The 19,519-nt window shown below is 43.6% G+C and overlaps 1 protein-coding gene across 2 annotated transcripts in view; it reads left to right on the top strand.

The window, feature by feature from the left end:
• The first annotated feature begins 11,573 nt into the window (after positions 1–11,573).
• Positions 11,574–19,519, top strand: part of sh3d19 (SH3 domain containing 19) — a 133,219-nt gene continuing 125,273 nt past the window's right edge. For both annotated transcript variants that reach the window (XM_067992116.1, XM_067992124.1), the window contains exon 1: positions 11,574–11,861. In XM_067992116.1, the coding sequence (XP_067848217.1) occupies positions 11,741–11,861 (121 nt within the window). In that variant the 5' untranslated portion in view covers positions 11,574–11,740. The remainder of the gene's footprint in view (positions 11,862–19,519) is intronic.

Raw genomic sequence — 19,519 nt, forward strand, 5'->3', positions numbered from 1 at the left:
TCACTTCCCCACACCTCACATCTTCCACACAACATATGAACTATTTGACCACAACAGGCACATTCTCAAAATAGGTCACAGAGCTGTCACTAACACAATCCCTTTTTTCTTGCAGGAAAAGGTCGCGAACAACGTGCGGCAGGAGGCAGTGACCGGAGGAGGCCGAGCCTGATTGTACAACCTTTCCCCACTGGAGGAAAACGTGCTGGGCATCACGGGAGGGAGCGAGTCATGGCCGTGGCGAATGGCAATGCTGGAGGAGACGTCATACAGGGTTTCTTCACACCCTTATCCCATTTTTCACTTCTTATTTCTATCTCACTCTACACACTCTGCATGACAGGCTGCAGCTGCTTTCAATAGTCAAACATCTCTCTCTGTTCTCCCTTCATACTAAAAGCAAGCCCTTGTCCCTCACTTTCTTTTCAGATGCTGAAAATGTTGAGGCACCTATGCCAATTCAGGAAGAGGAGGCCAGCCTCCCTGAAGATGCAACGGCACTCAAATTGACCCTTGCAAGCATTAACTCAGAGACTGGCATCATGCAATATTTAGAGAGTAGGTTAGAGGAGGGATCTTCACATGGGGAATTACCGGGTACAAATCTGCAAGAGCTAGGGCAGGGGAATAGGTCACCAAAGGTGTCAGCTCGCCCGAGGGCAAGATCACATACTAGCTGTGCTACAGAGGATTCAGATGCAAACTTAGAGAGCCAGGCTACCGAAGAAGGCAGACACATTGTTCCTCAGTGAAATTAAGGTAGAAATGCTCCTCCTCCCTTTTCTCCCAGCTGCTCCTGCTCTCTCCTGGCTTATTGGCTTCCCCTCATTCTCCAGCCCCAAAGGCAGCCCTACCAGATCACTGATGACTGCAATAAAACTGTTTTGTCAACAGGCAAAAGCAGTCCAGCACCAGCAAAAACTTGTTAGTAGAAGTCACAAATCAGATGTAGAAGGCAGGAAAAAAACGCCCAGTTAACCAGCAGCTCAAAAGTACAAACCAGCAACTAACCTGTATGGAGTGGATGAGCCCTTTAAATAGTGCTGCTGAAGGGTCTTTGCTTCCTGTTAGCGCCACGAGTTGCTAAGCGAGTTTATTACATTGCAAGTCAGTCCTGAGGCAAACCAATTTCACAAAAGGGTCCGACAATAAACGTGAAATGGGTGCTGCACAATCGAATTTCTAGGCCACCATTACAGGTGTGTTTATTTAATGTTTGACACCAAATAAGTTAAATATAACAATAAACTGCTAAATTCCAACTTTTAAAAAATTTTCACTTTCATTAGGACGTTCTGGTGTGTGATCGGCTATTATGTGAAGGTTATTTTTTCAAGACTAGTCACTTGAGATAAAGAGGACATTGTCTGCTATGAATACATTAACAGGGCTTATTTGAGTATTCCTGACACTGCATTTGTGGATTTGCCAGTATTTGGAAATAAAATATGAAATGGTGTTGGAAGAGTAATGAGTTTTAATTAATTTTAAAAATTACATTGAAATTCCTATATATGATTTTACTTGAGTATACTGCCGTATGATGTGTGATGCAAACTGTTGCCCTGTTTGAGGGTGAGTTGTAGTGCATAGTTATGTTCTGTAACTTTGAAAACTGTTTTGAGTTTGTTTATGTGTTTGTTGTGGAGGTCCCTTTGTTACCTTGGAATGGACCTACACTCTCTTTATTAGAGCAATCAACATCCGGAAGGAAATGTGAGTAGTGATACTGATAGTTAATAAAAGTATAATAGATCGCTAACCTCAGACTGGAGGTAATCAGTCAAGAACACCTGAGAGTGAAAAGATTCAGCTCCTCATGACGGTCGTTGTTTTTGTGTACTATAGATTTATTTTAATGATTGCATTGTACACCAGAAAAAAAGCCCTTTTGACAGGGTCAAAACAGCAACATAAGCTATAAATTACTGTTGACAATAATAGTGGTCGAACACTTATTTTGTCCACATGATGTTCCTCTGTCCTCTATTTGAACAGAGGCATTATCCATTTATTTTAAAGTTACATTTAAGTCCATACAGCTGCTTTCTTTTCATATTTGAAATCTCTGTACCCCTTCTGGGATAAATAATTTTGGGCTTGAAAGTCAGAATTACAGTAGACTCCAAAATGCCGGAAATACACCGGTGGGTAAGGAAGGGGAAGGGAAGGAAGCAGCAGAGGCAGCTCAACATGTGGTCTCAATCATGGTGACAAAAAAATGCATGAACGCCTCGCACGTTGTTGGAGGTGAGGGTAGAGATGGCAGATAGAAGGAGCTTAAGGAGATGGCTGGTAGTGGATAAAAGAAGCTGAGGGGTTTCTTTGCTGTCCAGGAAGGTCCTAGAGTCATGGATGGTTTTGACAGAAGAGGGTGAGGCCCAGGAGAGCTTGATGTAGTCCAGCCAGATCTATCAATGGATGGCTAAGCCAGTTGCAGGCTAGGTATGCTCAAGTTTGTGCCCCCTGGACTTGAGAGCGAGAAGACAGGTGCTGCACCAGGGGGAACTACGGGGGAGGAGATAGTAATGGTTTTGCTGGGGATAAGGGCATCAAAGGTAGAGGTATGGGAGTGGTTGAGCAAATCATCAGCTGCAGAGATATCGTGGTGAATAGAGGGCCAAAACCTGGGTAGTTGGGAGTTTGAAAGCATCTTAGAGGAAGAGTTTTTTGCAGGGGTTGACACAGAAGAAAAAGGGGGTTGGCAGGGAGGAGGAGTAAAGGGGTGAAGGATACCCTTTAATTACTCCCATTTTTTCTCCCTTCTGTGGTCTCACCTGGACATATACCTCCTTAAGATAGAACATGGGTTGGTGACATGCTCCCAGGCCTCTACCAGCCTCAGTCTTTACTGAAGATTTATACTTTTACTCGTTTGAACCATTGTCCCTTGCCCTACTCACACAATTTAATTTAAAGCAATATTCCAAATTAATCTTTTCTGTACTGCTTACTATCTTATATACATCTATAAGATCACCTTTTAAATGCTTTCTTTCCAGACTGAAAAACCTATGTTTCTTCAGTATTTTCTCACAACTCAGACAAGTGACACTAGGGATCATAGAAACATAGAAAACAGGAGTAGGCCATTCAGCCCTTCGAGCCTGCTCTGCCATTCAATACGATCATGGCTGATCCTCTATCTCAATACCATATTCCCGCACTCTCCCCATACCCCTTGATGCCTTTGGTGTCTAGAAATCTATCTAGCTCCTTCTGAAATATATTCAGTGACTTGGCCTCCACAGCCTTCTGTGGTAGAGAATCTACAGGTTCACCACCCTCTGAGTGAAGAAATTTCTCCTCATCTCAGTCCTAAATGTCCTACCCTGTATCCTGAGACTGTGACCCCTCGTTCTGGACCCCCCAGCCAGGGGAAATATCCTCCCTGCATCCAGTCTGTCTAGCCCTGTCAGAATTTTATATGTTTCAATGAGATCCCCTCTCATTCTTCTAAACTCAAGTGAATACAGGCCTCGTCGACCCAATCTCTCCTGATATGACAGTCCTGCCATCCCAGGGATCAGTCTGGTGAACCTTCACTGCACTTCCTCTATGGCAGATATATCCTTTCTTAGGTAAGGAGACCAAAACTGCATGCAATAATCCAGGTGTGGTCTCACCAAGGCCCTGTATAACTGCAATAAGACATCCTTGCTCCTATACTCAAACCCTCTCGCAATGAAAGCCAACATACCATTTGCCTTCCTAACTGCTTGCTGCACCTGCATGTTTGCTTTCAGTGACTGGTGTACAAGGACACCCAGGTCCCTTTGTACATCAACATTTCCCAATCTATCACCATTTAAATAATGCCTTTCTCTTTTTCCTTCCAAAGTGGATAACTTCACATTTATCCACATTATACTGCATCTGCCATGCATTTGCCCACTCACTCAACTTGCCTAAATCACCTTGAAGCCACTTTGCATCCTCCTCACAACTCATGATCCCACCTAGTTTTGTGTCATCAGCAAACTTGGAAATATTACATTTTGTTCCCTCATCCAAATCATTGATATATATTGTGAATAGCTGGGGCCCAAGCACTGATCCCTGGAGTACCCCACTAGTCACTGCCTGCCACCCCGAAAAAGACCCATTCATTCCTACTCTCTGTTTCCTGACTGTTAACCAATTTTCAATCCATGCCAGTATAATACCCCCAATCCCATGTGCTTTAATTTTGCACACTAACCTCTTATGTGGGACGTTATCAAAGGCCTTCTGAACATCCACTGGTTCTCCCTTATCTATTCTACCACTTACATGCTCAAAAAACTCCAGTAGATCAGCCTCATGGTTCTTATCTGCACTGTTTCCAGCACCTGAATGTCTCCCTTGTTTCCTGTTGGTGATTAGAACTGTACACAGTACTCAAGGTGCAGTCTGACCAGAACACTGTACAGTTTGTTTATGACTTTCTCTGATTTGTATTCTACTGTTTTGACTATGTAGTCCAACATGATATTGGCTTTGTTGATTGTTGCTTTGCAGTGGTTGGACAGGTTGAGTGTCAAATCTACCAAGACCCCTAGGTCTCTTTCAACATCATTCTTAGCTGTTTCAACACCATTCATGGAGTACATATGCCATCCATTTTCCTGCCTATGTGCAATACTTTATATTTGTTTGTATTAAATTCCATCAGCTATTGCTCAGCCCACTCACGTATTTTGTTTAACTCAATTTGTAATTTCTAGGCTTCCTCCTTGGATTCCACTGCCCCTCCTAGTTTCATGTAATCTGCAAATTTGACTAATTTGCATTGAGTTTTTGAGTGCAGTTCATTTATGTAAATTAGAAACAATAGGCCCCCAAAATTGAACAATGGGGTACTCCACTTAGTATTCCTTCCCACCTCAATTTGACTCCTCCAATCAATATCCGTTGCTTTCTGGCTTCAGTCAATTTCTTCTCTATTGCCAACTTTTATCCTGAATCTGCACAGCTTTGATTTTAATAGTAACCTTTCATATTGAGCTTTTTCAAATACTTTTTGAGAGTCTACATACACATTGTCACAGTCCACTTGGGTTGTCACGTCCTAAAAGAAATCAAGGAACTTGGTCAGGCAGGATCTTCCCCTTCTAAAGCCATGTTGGATTGCTGTTTATTAGGTTGTTGTTGTGCAAATAATCTTCAAGTTTACTCTTGATAATCAATTCCACTATTTTACACAGGATTGACTTATAGGTCTATTGCTGCCTGTATCTACTTTGCCGCCCTTTTTGAATATGGGTAAAATATTAGTCTGTTTCCAATCTATTGGCATCTCCCAAGTGACCATTGACCCCCTCATAATGATTGTCAATGCCTCTCAAATTTCCTTCCTAGTCTCTCCCAACGATCTGGGATACATATAAAATCACATGTATTTAAAGCACGTTCCACTGAACAATAAGACGTGGGTATGGCGCTTAATGAATACTTTGTGTCTGTCTTCACAAAAGAGGGGGACAATGCAGACATTGTAGTTGAGGAGGAGTGTGAAATATTGGATGGGATAAACAAAGTGAGAGAGGAAATATTGAGGGGATTAGCATCTTTGAAAGTAGATAAATCGCCAGGCCCAGATGAAATGTATCCCAGGCTGTTAAAAGAAGCAAGGGAAGAAATAACGGAGGCTCAGACCATCATTTTCCAATCCTCCCTGGCTACAGGCCTGGTGCCGGAGGAATGAAGGACTGCTAATGTTGTACCATTGCTTAAAAATGGAGAAAGGGATAGACCGAGTAATTACAGGCCAATCAGCCTAAACTCGGAGGTTGGCAAATTATTGGAAAAAATTCCAAGGGACAGTATTAATTGTCATTTAGAAAGGCACGGATTAATCAAGGACAGTCAGCATGGATTTGTTAAGGGAACGTCATGTCTGACTAAATTGATTTAATTCTTTGAGGAGATAACAAGGAGGGTAGATGAGGGTAGTGCGTTTGATATAGTCTACATGGATTTTAGCAAGGTTTTTGACAGGGCCCCGCATGGCAGACTGGTCAGAAAAGTAAAAGCCCATGGGATCCAAGGGAAAGTGGCATGTTGGATCCAAAATTGCCTCAGTGGCAGGAAACAAAGGGAAATGATCGACGGGTGTTTTGTGACTGGAAGGCTGATTCCAGGGGGTCCCGCAGGATATATATCAATGATTTAGACTTAAATGTAGGGGGCATGATTAAAAAGTTTGCAGATGATACAAAAATTGGCCGTATGGTTGATAGTGAGGAAGAAAGCTGTAGACTGCGGGAAGATATCAATGGACTGGTCAGGTGAGCAGAAAAGTGGCAAATGGAATTCAATCTGGAGAAGTGTGAGGTAATGCATTTAGGGTGGGCAAAAAAGGCAAGGGAATACACAATAAATGGTAGGATACTGAGAAGTATAGAGAAACAGAGGGACCTTGGCGTGCATGTCCACACATCCATGAAGGTAGCAGGACAGGTAGATAAGGTGGTTAAGAAGGCATACGGGATACTTTCCTTTATTAGCCGAGGCATAGAATATAAGAGCAGGGAGGTTATGCTAGAACTGTATAAAACACTAGTTAATCCACAGCTAGAGTACTGTGTACAGTTCTGGTCACCAAATTACAGGAAAGATGTGATTGCACTAGAGAGGGTACTGAGGAGATTTACAAGGATGTTATTAAAATGGAGAATTTTAGCTATGAGGAAAGATTGGATAGGCTGGGGTTGTTTTCTTTGGAACAGAGGAGGCTGAGGGGAGATTTAATTGAGGTGTATAAAATTATGAGGGGCCTAGATAGATTGGATAGGAAGGACCTATAAGGTCAATAACCAGGGGGCATAGATTTAAAGTAATTAGTAGAAGGATTAGAGGGGAGCTGAGGAGAATTTTTTTCATCCAGAGGATGGTGGGGGTCTGGAACTCACTGCCTGAAAGGGTGGTAGAGGCAGAAACCCTCACGCATTTAAAAAGTACTTGGATATGCACTTGAAGTGCCGTAACCTACAGGACCAAGAGCTGGAATGTGAGATTAGGCTGGATAGCTCTTTTTCGGCCGGCACAGACACAATGGGCCAAATGGCCTCCTTCTGTGCCGTAAATTTCTATGATTCTATGATCTGCTGAGCTCTTTTTCTGACTGTTGTAATTCACTTATTAAATTATTCCTTTTTGTCCCTTTACACATTGTAATTCAAATCAATTAGAATCAAACCCTCTTCTTTTCCTCGTATACATGCTGACTCATAATAACATAATTCATAGGAGTGGGGTCTGCTTTCACATGTATGCTGATAACACCCAGCTCTAGCTCTCTGGCACCATCCTTGATTCCTTGGCTACCACTGTTACATAAAGTGCCAATGTCCTCCTTCAATCACCATCAGCAAGAATGAAGCCATCCTGTTCAGCTCCTGCCAAAAACTCCAGACCTTATTCCCGGACTCCATCCCTCTCCCTGGCATCTCACTCAGGCCAGGTCTGATGGTTCACAGCATCCAGTTTGACCCGGAGCTGAACTTCAAATTCATCATCCTGGTCACCACTCAGAATGCCTATTTTCACCTCTGTTACACTGCCTTCCTCCAACCCTACCTCACCCCATACTGCCAAGAACCTGATCCATGCCTTTGTCACTTCCAGACTTAATTACTTCAAAGTTCTCCTGCTGGACTCCCAGGTACTGATCTTCACAAATTGCTTCAAACATCCTATTCCGCACTAAGTCCCAGTCTCCTATCAGCCCCATCCATGCCAACCATTATTGACTCCCTATCCTCCAATGCATCAATTTCAAAATTGTTGTGTCCAGAGTCTATCCAGGGTTCTGCCCCTCCCTATCTCTGCAATCTCATTCAACACTATATTGCATGAGCCATCTGCTCTGCCAGCTCTGGCTTCCCTTTCAATTCACCCCCCCCCCCTCTCCCCATTCCACCTTGCCCGCTAAGCCTTCATCCATCTTGGTCCCATATGCCCTAAACCCTCTCCTTCAAAACCTATCCTATGGATCGTTTACCACTACTTATCTTTCTCCCACTAATGCTTGGCATCCGGTTATTTTCTGCTTGTGCAGCTGTCTGGATACATTACTATGTTATAAATGCAAGTTATTGTTATGAACATAATAGCAGTTTGTTTATAAGTGCACGGTGTTCATTTAAAGTAGCAAATTTTTTTGTTTCCATGTGAAGACAATGAAATGCATCAACACACCATTTACCCAGGACATCAATCTAACAAAGCATTTATGCCATTTTTTCCTTTAGAGCACAAAACAAAGGGTTTTATTTAAAACCGTGCTACCTTTAAGGAGCTCTGACATTTGATTTACCAGTGAATTTTGTCGTTTGTTTAATTATGTGTATCAATTCCTACAGTTTACCGAGTTTTTACTAAAGAGTGTCTATGAGGTCTATATTGACTTTTGGGTGACAGACCGGTGGAGTGCGCTGGTCGGCCGCCCACTCTGCGGTTTTGAGGCCATGGCCTCACTTAAATTTGGCTGGGGCGGTTGCCAGCAAGGCAAGTTGTTGGGGGTCGCGGTTGCCGAGGATGGGCGTCCTGGGCGACAGTGATCCAGATTTTTTTGAGGACCTCGGGGGAGCACTACTGCTCCTTCAGGGCCCCCAAAAATAATTTGACACTTACCTTTAGCGGGCTTCGTTAGTTCAATTGCCCGTGTACGATTGTGCTCTGTACAGTTCCAACTAAAATGGCAATCAGGGTCCTATTTACAACAACTTGCATTAATATAGCGGCTTTAATGTAGTAAAATGTCCCAAGGCGCTTCACAGGACTGTTATCAAACAAGATTTGACACCGAGCCATAGAAGGAGATTTTAGAACAGATGACCAAAAGCTTCGTCAAAGAGGTAGGTTTTAAGGAGTGTCTTAAAGCAGGAGAGAGAGGTAGAGAGGTGGAGAGGCTTAGGGAAGGAATTCCAGAGCTTAGGACCTAGGCAGCTGAAGGCACGGCCACCAATGGTGGAGTGATTAAAATCAGGGATGCGCAAGAGGCCAGAATTGGAGGAGTGCAGAGATCTCAGAGGGTTGTAGAGATGTAGGAGGTTACTGAGATAGAGAAGGGCGAGGTCATGGAGGGATCTGAAAACAAGGATAAAAATTTTAAAATTGAGGTATTGCTGGAGCAGGAGCCAATGTAGGTCAGCAAGCACAAAGGCGATGGGAGAATGAGACTTGGTGCCATTTAGGATACGGGCAGCAGAATTGTGGGTGAGCTCAAGTTTATGGAGGGTGGAAGATGGGAGGTCGGCCACAAGAGCATTGGAATACTCAAGTCAAGAAAAGATAAAGGCACTGATGAAGGTTTTAGCAGCAGATGAGCTGAGGCAGGGGCAGAGACGGGCAATGTTACAGAGGTGAAAATAGGCGGTCTTTGTGATGGAGAGGATATGTGGACAGAAGCTCATCTCAGGGTCAAATAGGACACCAATGTTACAAACGGTCTGGTTCAGCCGCAGACAGTGTCCAGGGAGAGGGATGGAGTTGGTGGCTAAGGAATGGAGTTTGTGGCGGCGACCAAAGACAATGGCTTCGGACTTCCCAATATGAAGGAAAGTTTTGTACATCCAGTACTGGATGTCAGACTAATAGCGTGACAAATCAGAGACAGCAGAGGGATTGAGAGAGGTGGTGGTGAGGTAGAACTGGGTGTCATCAGTATACATGTGGAACCTGATACTGTGTTTTTGGATGATGTCACTGAAGGGCAGAATACAGATGAGAAATAGGAGGGGGCCAAGGATACATCCTTGGGGGACTCCGTAAGCAATGGTGTGGGAGCAGGAAGAGAAGCCATTTCAGGTGATTCTGTGGCTATGACTGGATAGATAAGAATGGAACCAGGTAAGTGCAGTCCCATCCACCTGGACGATGGAGGAGAGGCATTGGAGGAGGATGGTGTGGTCAACCATGAAAGGTGCTATGTAAATGTAGGTTATTGTTGTATGTTCTTGTCCAACTGTTTTCATGAATTGATAATTAAAATTTACTATGGCAGTACTGTTGTGGTGTGTGACAGCCCCACAGTCTAGAAGACCCAATTTTGAATGCCAATCTTAGGAGGCTCTCACACTCAGACTGCCCCTCAGTTATGAAACTGCTGATCTCAGCCAGTTTGTTGGACACAGTATTGAATGGAGGTGAAGTAAGTAGGTACTGAGAGGAAGGCGATGTCATAAAAGGTTATATCCTAGGTTGTACTTCGGCAAACCCTCCTGGACGGCCATAAAGTAGCATTGTGGTTATTCACGCACTTCCTGTCCTCTCTACCACGTTGCATAGGCTATGGTCAAAAAGGGATCATGAAGGGAACTTTTTCTATATAATATTTTGTACATTATGGCTTTACCCCACTGCTGCAAGTGTGCATATGCTGGCGTTGGACGAGGACAGAATTGGGATTTGATGTAATACCCTGCAGCCAAATTGCCTGAAGCCATTCACTGAGGTACCAAAAGGTAGCCAGTACCTAAAGAATTGAATCCCAGTAAGGAGTCAATACTCTTATGAGAGGAGAATGTGGGAAGGGAAAGAGCAGGAAACAAATATTTTTAGAAATAAAAGATACAGCAGTTTATAAAAGGCAGTTATTATTCAACAGCATGGTTGTTAAATATCCAGGGAGTTCTGCCATTCTCCCACCATAACTCTGGTGCAACCCATTGGAAAATGGTGGCTGCACTGGGTATCCGCCATTTCCCGGAGCTTCCGACATGCCTTGGGTGGAACCACTGCCCATCCCTTACAAGGAAGATGTCATGGGAGGATGGGGGCGGTGTGGGAGCAAAGCAAAGGGCAGGGGCACCATATGCCAGGAGATCCCACTTGTCTGGCTCAGTCAGGATCTGATATATCTTTGGAGGCTGGTACTCTAAGTGAGTTGAGGTCTAACAGCCCCCAGGTTGCTGAAAGTGTGCCCCACTGGTGGAGTCCAGGCCAGGGAAGCGGCCTGGACTCGCAAGGAAAGGGGACTTTTTTTTGGTCCGGGTTAGGGTGGCCTGGGCAACCTCTGCCCCTAAATGGTGGCCAAGCACCAGACTTCCTGGTTGCACGGCACAGTTGGATGCCAGAGATGCATCCATATTGTGCGTGTGTCTGCCATTCAAATTTGGTGCCATCACACTGACCCCACAAACTCCTGTGGGTGCCATTCCGATGTAACCACCAGGAGTGCGTGCTGAAAATGTTCAGGGCCAGTTTATCTATTGCATGATAAAGGTTTTTACACAATACAACTTGATCTGAGTCATTGTAACATAAATGTGTTCCTTCAATGAGAAATACATTGTGATTGTTTTATTTTCCACGCCAGAACCAACTGCAACGCAAGAGAAATCTCTACCAACGACATACTTTTTAGAAAAGTTACACATTTCATTTTTACGTTTGGATGGACGAAAGTCAGCTCCAAACGCTACCGCCACCTTTTGTTTTAGTTTAGCTGCCGGGTTTCCTGGTAGCACGGGGGATATTTCGGAAGTTGGTGAAAGGTAGCGACTTCCTCCCGGTGTGGTGTTGAGGTGGGAGTGAGAGGAGCAGGAGGTGGGAGTGAGGAGTGAGGGGAGCAGGAGGCGGGAGTGAGGAGAGCAGGAGGTGGGAAGGTGGACTGAGCACTCCGGACAAACACTTGTTGCTGCGGTGTTGGCGAGTTTTGTTGGATACAATCCCGGCTCAGTTGTATGACTCGGTCCTGCTCTGATTGGGTCGTGTTGGCAGTGCTGACTCCAGTCTGTGCGCTAATATATTCCGTATGATGATGGCGGAAGCCTGGTTTGAGGAGGAAGAGGAGGAGGTGCGAGGGGCGATCGACAGGGACCCCGGCTCCAGACACAACTCGGCGGGTAACAGGCGGCTAAATCCTCCTCCAGCAGGTAAAGGACGGCGTTGGAAAGCGACCCTTTCGGTGTGTTGAGCGGTCAAGGTGTGCGGCGGGTCTCATTTATCGCCCTGTCTTTAAATCAATGTTAAAGAACAGTTTTACCAAATGCAATCCGGCCAGATGTTGCGTAAATGACTGAGCTTTTTTTTTCTGTTGACCATTTAAAGTCCTGTCACTTTTTCTTTCATGATTGACAAATCGCTTCAAGTATTCGCCAAATAAATGGTGAGATCAATGTTGATTTTTAACTGTCAGAAAACGGGCTCGCGTGTTTCGCAAAGTTTTTTTTTAATGCGCGGTGTACATCAAATCCCCAATGAAGATTTTTTTTAAAGAGCTGTTAGACCAACTAAATTGTTTCTGGGTGGCGTTTTTCTTGGCGGCTGATGTGTCCCCATTGACAAGCTTATGGCAATGGAAGGGTGGCAGTAACAGGGAGTGAATGGAAAGTGTCCGTATCTGGGAGCGATTACAAGGCAGTAAAACCAAATGAGTCATTGGGGTAACAGCACTAGGATCAAAGGTGATGCTTCAGCAGTTGGTAATTTCTCTTTGAACCCGGAGTTCAGATTCCCGCTAATCACTCCATGACAGTTGTGCGTGTTTGCTGGTTTTATATTTATTATTTTATGTATCAGTACATTGGGTGAGTATCATTGGGTGATTTTATTCAGTTTTAGGCCTTTTGGTGGCCACATTAAGTTCTCTGCCATGGATGTGTGATGACAATAACAGAGTAGAATTAACAATCGTGAGATATCCATTTCAGGTTTACCCAGTGGAGATCTCCAGGGAAATAGTACAGCCAGTGTATATCTCCTCCCCCTCCACCCCATCCCCACCTGCCCTATTTACCCCTCCTTTCCTAAAGATGCCGCCTTACTTCCAAGGGTTATGTGCCTTCAATCCCTTAAGCTAAGTTGCTATTCTTTATGTGTGAGTCTGGACAGTGAATGACAGCAGACTATTTTACTTTGGGAGGGCGGGGGGAACATAGTTGAGCACAATCTTGTCGGTACATGTACAGTTTTCATCAGGGATTGGCAGATAGCTGTCAGCCAACTCAGTATAGTTTGATTGGGACCGTACAAACCTGTGTGCAGACATTCCAATTCACCCTCATTTCTGCATGCAACAATTTTTCAGAAACCTACAATTACCTCATTATTTAGTTTACTAATTATTTTCAGTATTGAACGCAAAAAATTAAGAGACCCTCCTAGGGACCGAAAGCAACTCCTGAACCCCAGCAAATTTGGCTGCACCACACTTCTTCAGCACTTGACTTCACTCTTATAAAACCTACCTAGGGTTGGAAGGTCAGTACTGTATGTGCCACACTGGGAAGTGCATTTACTCGCTGACTAATTGAGAAAACTTGGCCAGTGTGTATGTTACATAATGCATGTTGAGTTTAAATGGGTGGTTTACACCTCCACTGACCTTTACCTTGAACAATCTTTTTATAACTTTCTATTTTTGGTAATTTTCTCCATCCCAACTCTCCTGACCGTTACTGGCATATGGTTCCCTGGCCACCAGCATTGTGAACCTGGACAGTCAGTGTAAGCAGCTATTTGGTCGTAGGGGGCCAAACATCAGAACTCGATCTTCTTCTTAACCGACATCCACAAAGGCACACTTTCCATAAGGGGTCATTGGATAGACATCAGGAATGGGAATCTTGGCTGCTTTCTCTCCCCTTCCCTAATGCAGAGGCACTGTGGCCAATTGTAACACTCCAACTGCTGCCCCACCTGAGATCAGGCAGCTCGGCACAGAGAGGAAGTCAAACCCAAGACTTCCTAGTCTGTATAGCTCAGTACTTCGTTAGATTTCTTTACCTCCAGATCATCAGGGGAGCTCCTAAAAAAAAAAAAAAAAAAAAATTCTATTCATTATCCTTTTATTTTGTTATTGGATTTATGATTACATTTGTGTGTCTTCCCACAAAAAGAGAAAAATAAAATCAATATTGGCAGAATTTTATGAATCTTTCTGTCATCTAGCTGTTTCAATTTTAGCCTCCAACTGAAATCCATATGTTCATACTAGATGATGCCACGGCTAGTGTTACTCCATAATCTCTAATTTATGTCTCTCTAACAAGACCTATCAAAAATGAGTGAAAAGTAAGTTGAAAGATGTTGCATTGAAAAAAAAAATCCTGCTTAACAGAATAAAAGGAAAGGAATAACCGTTAACACAAGATAAACCACATGTGATTATCATAATTTAATCACACCCGTGGACCTCATGAGTTATGTGGTTGCTAACACTTAGTTTTTTTTTGCACCTTTTAATTTTCCTGATTTTGTTTTTGCTCTACTTGGAGTGCTACCTCATGCTGGGGTACAGTTCCACAGGCACCATTTCTGAGCAAATGTCAGCAGGCTAGTTAGTTATTAGGAGCATCAAGGCTGAGTTTGATTCTATCCTTGCCCAATTCCATGTAGTCACTTTGCAGCAGGAATCACTGGATAGCAGGAACAAAAGAAGGACCAGTTGTAAAATTGAGATTGGCGGAGACTATGGATTAAACATAGGATCGTTCTGGTCTCTTTGACTCAGTGCCACACTACACAATGCATTTACCTACTGAGTCATAAGGAAGCTGGTGCCAGTGAGATTATTTTGTGTAAATCACCAATCCCTGATATGTAACCTGATATATTTATTTTCTATCGAGAATAAATTATGTCTGAAGTACAAGAAATCATGAGAGTGGAGCTCAAGCAGTCTATACTGTCATTCACACTCCATGTAATTTATTTCTAAGACAGATCTCAGTTTTGTATTACCTCTCTGAAGGTTAGCCATTGCAGTCTGTATTTTCCATAACTACCACCATTAAAGATGACAAGTTAATCTGTGTATCACGTGTTAGGAAAGTGAAATGTTTTACATTAGTATGGAAGGGTGTGACAGGAAGTGAGGGTTTTACTTTGAAATAATATGTACTGTTTTACAGATATAATACTTCTGTATATTATGTAATGTGCAATATATTTCCGAGTTATCCACTCTCAAGATGAAACCTGGGTTGTATCTGCCAGATGATGCTGTGTGCTTAAAGTCCTGCATCACCATCACCTTTATTACTCTTTAACCTGAGTCATGCTGCCATTGTTTCACTTAGCAGCTAACAGCCAAAAAGTTTGTATAAGTTCATGGCTCATGGGGAATGTAACGCCCTTCGTCTAAGACTTTTCAAATTCCCCTCTTGAACCAGCCACAAGGAAGTGCACAAGAGCTTCTTCAGTGTAATTTACACTGCTCTCTCTTGGTTCAGCTCATACCTTTTGCAATGTAGATATTATACAGGGTATTGCCTCCATTGACTATTTCTTCTCTGCCTACACTATCACCCCTGAAATACCTAAGGGCTCTATCGTTAGTCTCCTCCTTTATCTTTTATATGCTACTCCCTCGCTGATAACATAAGCCGTATGATGGACATCTTTTTTCAAAAGCTACAACTTGCATTTGTATAGCATCTAGAACATAGTAAATGTTCTGAGGCACTGCACAACGGAGCAATGGATGTTGAGCAAAAATAGAATTTGGAGAAATAATCAAAAGTATGGTGGAAGAGACAGGTTTCGAGGAGGCTTTTTAAGGTGGGAGGGGTTAGCAAGGCGGAGGAGTTTAAGGAGGAAGTCCCAGCGAGTAGGGCAAAGATGGCTGAATGCACTATTACCTGTGGTGGGAGTAAGGGGAGAGATGCACAATAGGGCCAGAGTTGGAAGACTGAAGGACAAGGGCTGGGAGAGGTTGCTAAGGAAGGGCTGACGCCATGGACGGATTTGTAAGCAAGATCAAGGATTTTGAATTCAGTGCTGTAGAAGGACCTACACAGGACAGCTCATCAACCAAACTGCGGATGATGTCTACCAGACGGGGTTACAGAGAGGCATGGAGCTGCTGTCAAAGTTCTGTACCAACAACTGGTATAACCACCGTTCAGTGGGTTACATTGTGTGTCCATGCTGTGGTCAGGAGGATGGTGGCAATTCTTGCACATCTTATGGTGAGTTGTGTGCTACTATGCTGCTCGAAAGCTCCTTCTGTCCATTGCGGTCCAATGGCCAACTAATGCTACTCCTCCTGGGGAGAGTGGAAGTAAGCAGAGTTCTTTTGGGGTCAAAGTGGCACCAAGATGATACACCTAGAGATGGCAGTTTGGAACCAAATCGAACTCTGTGGCAGATTTGGTAATCCAATACATGAGTTAGGCAGATCATCAATATTCCAGGGTACTGTTCATGATTGACCAGCCAGTCTAGTTCACTAATGGAATCGGAGTGGAGGAGGGGGGCCTAAAATTGGGGGCTGGGATTCCTCCCACCTAGTTCCTGATAACCCTGTAAACCAATACTCCTCGGGATAGAGTGGTCTTTGCTGGACAGGCAGTGGGAAGTTTATCAATGCTTTGAGCTAGTAAGCGGCATAGTTTTAGCTGGTTGAGCTCCAGCTGTACCCTGTGCTGTATGGTCCTTAAGCCTTCACTCTGCCAACTGACGCCTAAGCTTTTTGGACATAGTAAGCCGGGTGTATGTCTGTGGGGAGAGAGTGTGCAAACAGAAACTCCACCTGTGTAAATTTCTCATTCGCTTGTTTTGGAGACTCTTAAGCTTAGAGGTGGGCTTCCGAATATGTCAGAGACTTTGCTGACAAAAACAAATTGCCAATATCATCCGGATACATGGGGTCAGCTTTTGCGTACATGCAGACGATGCCCTGCTTTATGTCTCTGCCTCCTCTATCCATACAAAGGCTGTTGCCAAACTCTTCAACTCCCTGTCTGGCATTAAAGACCTAAATAAGTCAAAATTTTCTCAAGTTTAATGTTTATAATATTAAAGACGTCCTTCAGCTCCGATCAGCGACTATATGCTTCTGGCCTTGGCTCCATCGATCTTCACATCTGTCACCACAAGCTAAGTTAGGAGGTGTGGAATCTCATGGTACTGCAGGACCCTGAGTTAAACTTAATCCATGTATTTACTCTGTTACCAAGACCGCTTTCTTTTACCTCCGTAGTATTGCCCACCTCAGTCCTTAGCTGTCCCCCACTGTTAGCAAAACCCTAGTACATACCGTCACCACCTGTAATGCACTCCAACCTGGCCTTCCTGCCTCAATGCTCCACAAATTAATTCATTCAAAATGCTGCAGCCTATGTTCTGACTCTCATCACTCCCATCATCTCCAAGCTCACTGACTGCTTATGCCCCAGAAAATTGACTTCAGGATTCTGATGAAAAGTCATGGACCTGAAACGTTAACTCTGTTTCTTTCTCCACAGATGCTGCCTGACCTGCTGAGTATTTCCAGCATCTTTTTTTATTTCAGGATTCTTATCCTGATTTCAAATTCCTCCAAGGTCTCACCGCTACTTAAGTAATTTCCCCGTACTTTATATGTCCACATGCATTCTCTCCTCTGTTCCTGTAACACGAGCTACTCCATGTCCCCTCTCACTATTGGTGGTTGCTTGTTCAGTTGCTACACTCCTGCCCCCTGGAACTCCCTCCATAGATCACACCCTGCTTTCAAAAATTTTTTCAAAATCCTTATCTTCAACTGTCCCTTCAGTCCTAACATATTGTAGCCCTCCCTGTATTCCCTTTTCCCAGCTGGTCAGCTTCCACTGTTTTCTGTTCCTCAATGTAAAGTGCTTTGCGACATTTTCCTGCGTGTCAAGAGTGCCGTAGAAATGCAAGTTATGGTGGTTGATGTTTTTCTTGTTCTCTCTCCTTTGGGAAACATCGAGCCTCTGCATAGCATTCCCCTGACTATATGGTTAAAACTGGAAGTTACTGATGATATAGGTATGGGGCTTGTGTTGTACTACTCGGTGGTAGAGTTTATTGGAGCCTAGGGCACTTTACAGCACTCATTGCATCACCTAATGGTGTTTTTAAATGCCATGTAAAAAATAACATGTCTATCTTTGAGTTTTTAAGAGAGTAATATAATCTGGCAGGTGAATTGATGTTTTTAAGTTAATCCAGCTTTGCTGTCATGACCTATGACATCACTTAATTGAACTGCATTATAGGCCACCCGTACTTGTCTATTATTAATGTAATTCGGTTGACCTAATTAACCACGACATTGGGCTTCCATAAAGTCTCTGAGTTTATCCAATATGGGCTGGAAGATCCCAAGTTTGATCCCTGGTCTGTGCCGAGTTCACTGATCTAGGCAGGGGTAGTAGTGTCTCAATTTACTTCTATGCTCATGGGTTAGGGAGGGAATAATCAATCAGGGTGTGATCGTTATCTGCTGACTTCTGCTGGAAATGTGAGTGTGTCGATGTCAGGTGAAGACAGGATCTGGCTTGGCTGTGGTGCCACCTATGATCGAGTTAGCCTGCTGGTACTGGCGCATCACCTTGAGGGTGAGGTACCAGATGATGGCCAGTGCCTGTGAAACCACACCCCAACAAGGGGGCGATGCTTCAAATTGGCCAAGAAAATGCTAGCAAGAAGAAAGAGTGAGCGTGAAACTGTGAACGTCTGCAGAACCCCTCCCTGATTGATAGCATTGCAGCCTTTTTATTAATAATGTATACTAGTTGAAGTAGTACACATTGTGACCTTTGTACTTGGTGACTCACTTCCAACTATTCCTTACGAAATTGTTTCTTTTTTTTTAAACCATTGTGCAGTGGGCATAGTTGTGTGCTAGAGTTATACTCCAGGTGAAGGGGTAATAAAATGAGTACTGATACTTGATTTGAAGATGTATACCATCATGTATCGAGTGACAGATAGTAGAGTATTATGAGGTATTTTGGTAGCAGACCATCACTAAAAAGCCAATGACACAGTAAGACCACTCCCTACCCCCACTTCACTGAGTTTCCTACCTCCCCTAATGGCTCAGTGATAAATGCACTGTCTGTTATGTTTCTGCTAAGGTGGCTGCCTTATCCAAGGCAATGGTGGATGCAGACATTGATGTTCTCAGGCTAGGGAGGGTAAGAAAACAAATAAGATACCTGCTCCTAATTGTTATCCAGTCATTGCTGTTGGAAAAATATGCATGTGGATATTAAGTGAGGACAGAATCAGGCTTGGCTATAATGCTGTCGTGCTCGATTAGCTTGCTGGCATTCGATGACCAGGCTCACAATGGAGAATGACCACTTGTGTGAGGATGTAGAGATGCCGGTGATGGACTGGGGTGGACAAATGTAAGGAGTCGTACAACACCAGGTTATAGTCCAACAGCTTTATTTGAAATCACAAGCTTTCGGAGCTTTGCTTGTGTGAAGGATGAGGGTTCACCCATTGGCAAAGAAACTTCAGCCTGGCAGAATTCTGCACCTTAAATTTTTTTAAGTTTCCAGCACTTTCAGCCTGACTTATAACCCCAGGAGGAGGTTGAATTCAGATGAGAATAGTTAAGAATGGAGGATAGAACTGGTGTGGGAGGTATTTTTCCCTCCAGCTGGTGAAACACCTTTACAATATAAATGGGATAGTTTCACCAAGAGGAGTTGGTATAGTACATTCAGTTGTTGAGAGTTTGAGAGTTCATTCCCTGATTCAGATCTTAGTATTACCGAACAAAAAAGCACGAGGAAACTTAAGAGTAAAAGTAAGGGTACGTAAAAAGCAAAAATAACTTTTATATTGA

This window comes from Heptranchias perlo, chromosome 1 (assembly GCF_035084215.1).
Source record: "Heptranchias perlo isolate sHepPer1 chromosome 1, sHepPer1.hap1, whole genome shotgun sequence".
NCBI classification, from domain to species: Eukaryota; Metazoa; Chordata; class Chondrichthyes; order Hexanchiformes; family Hexanchidae; genus Heptranchias; species Heptranchias perlo.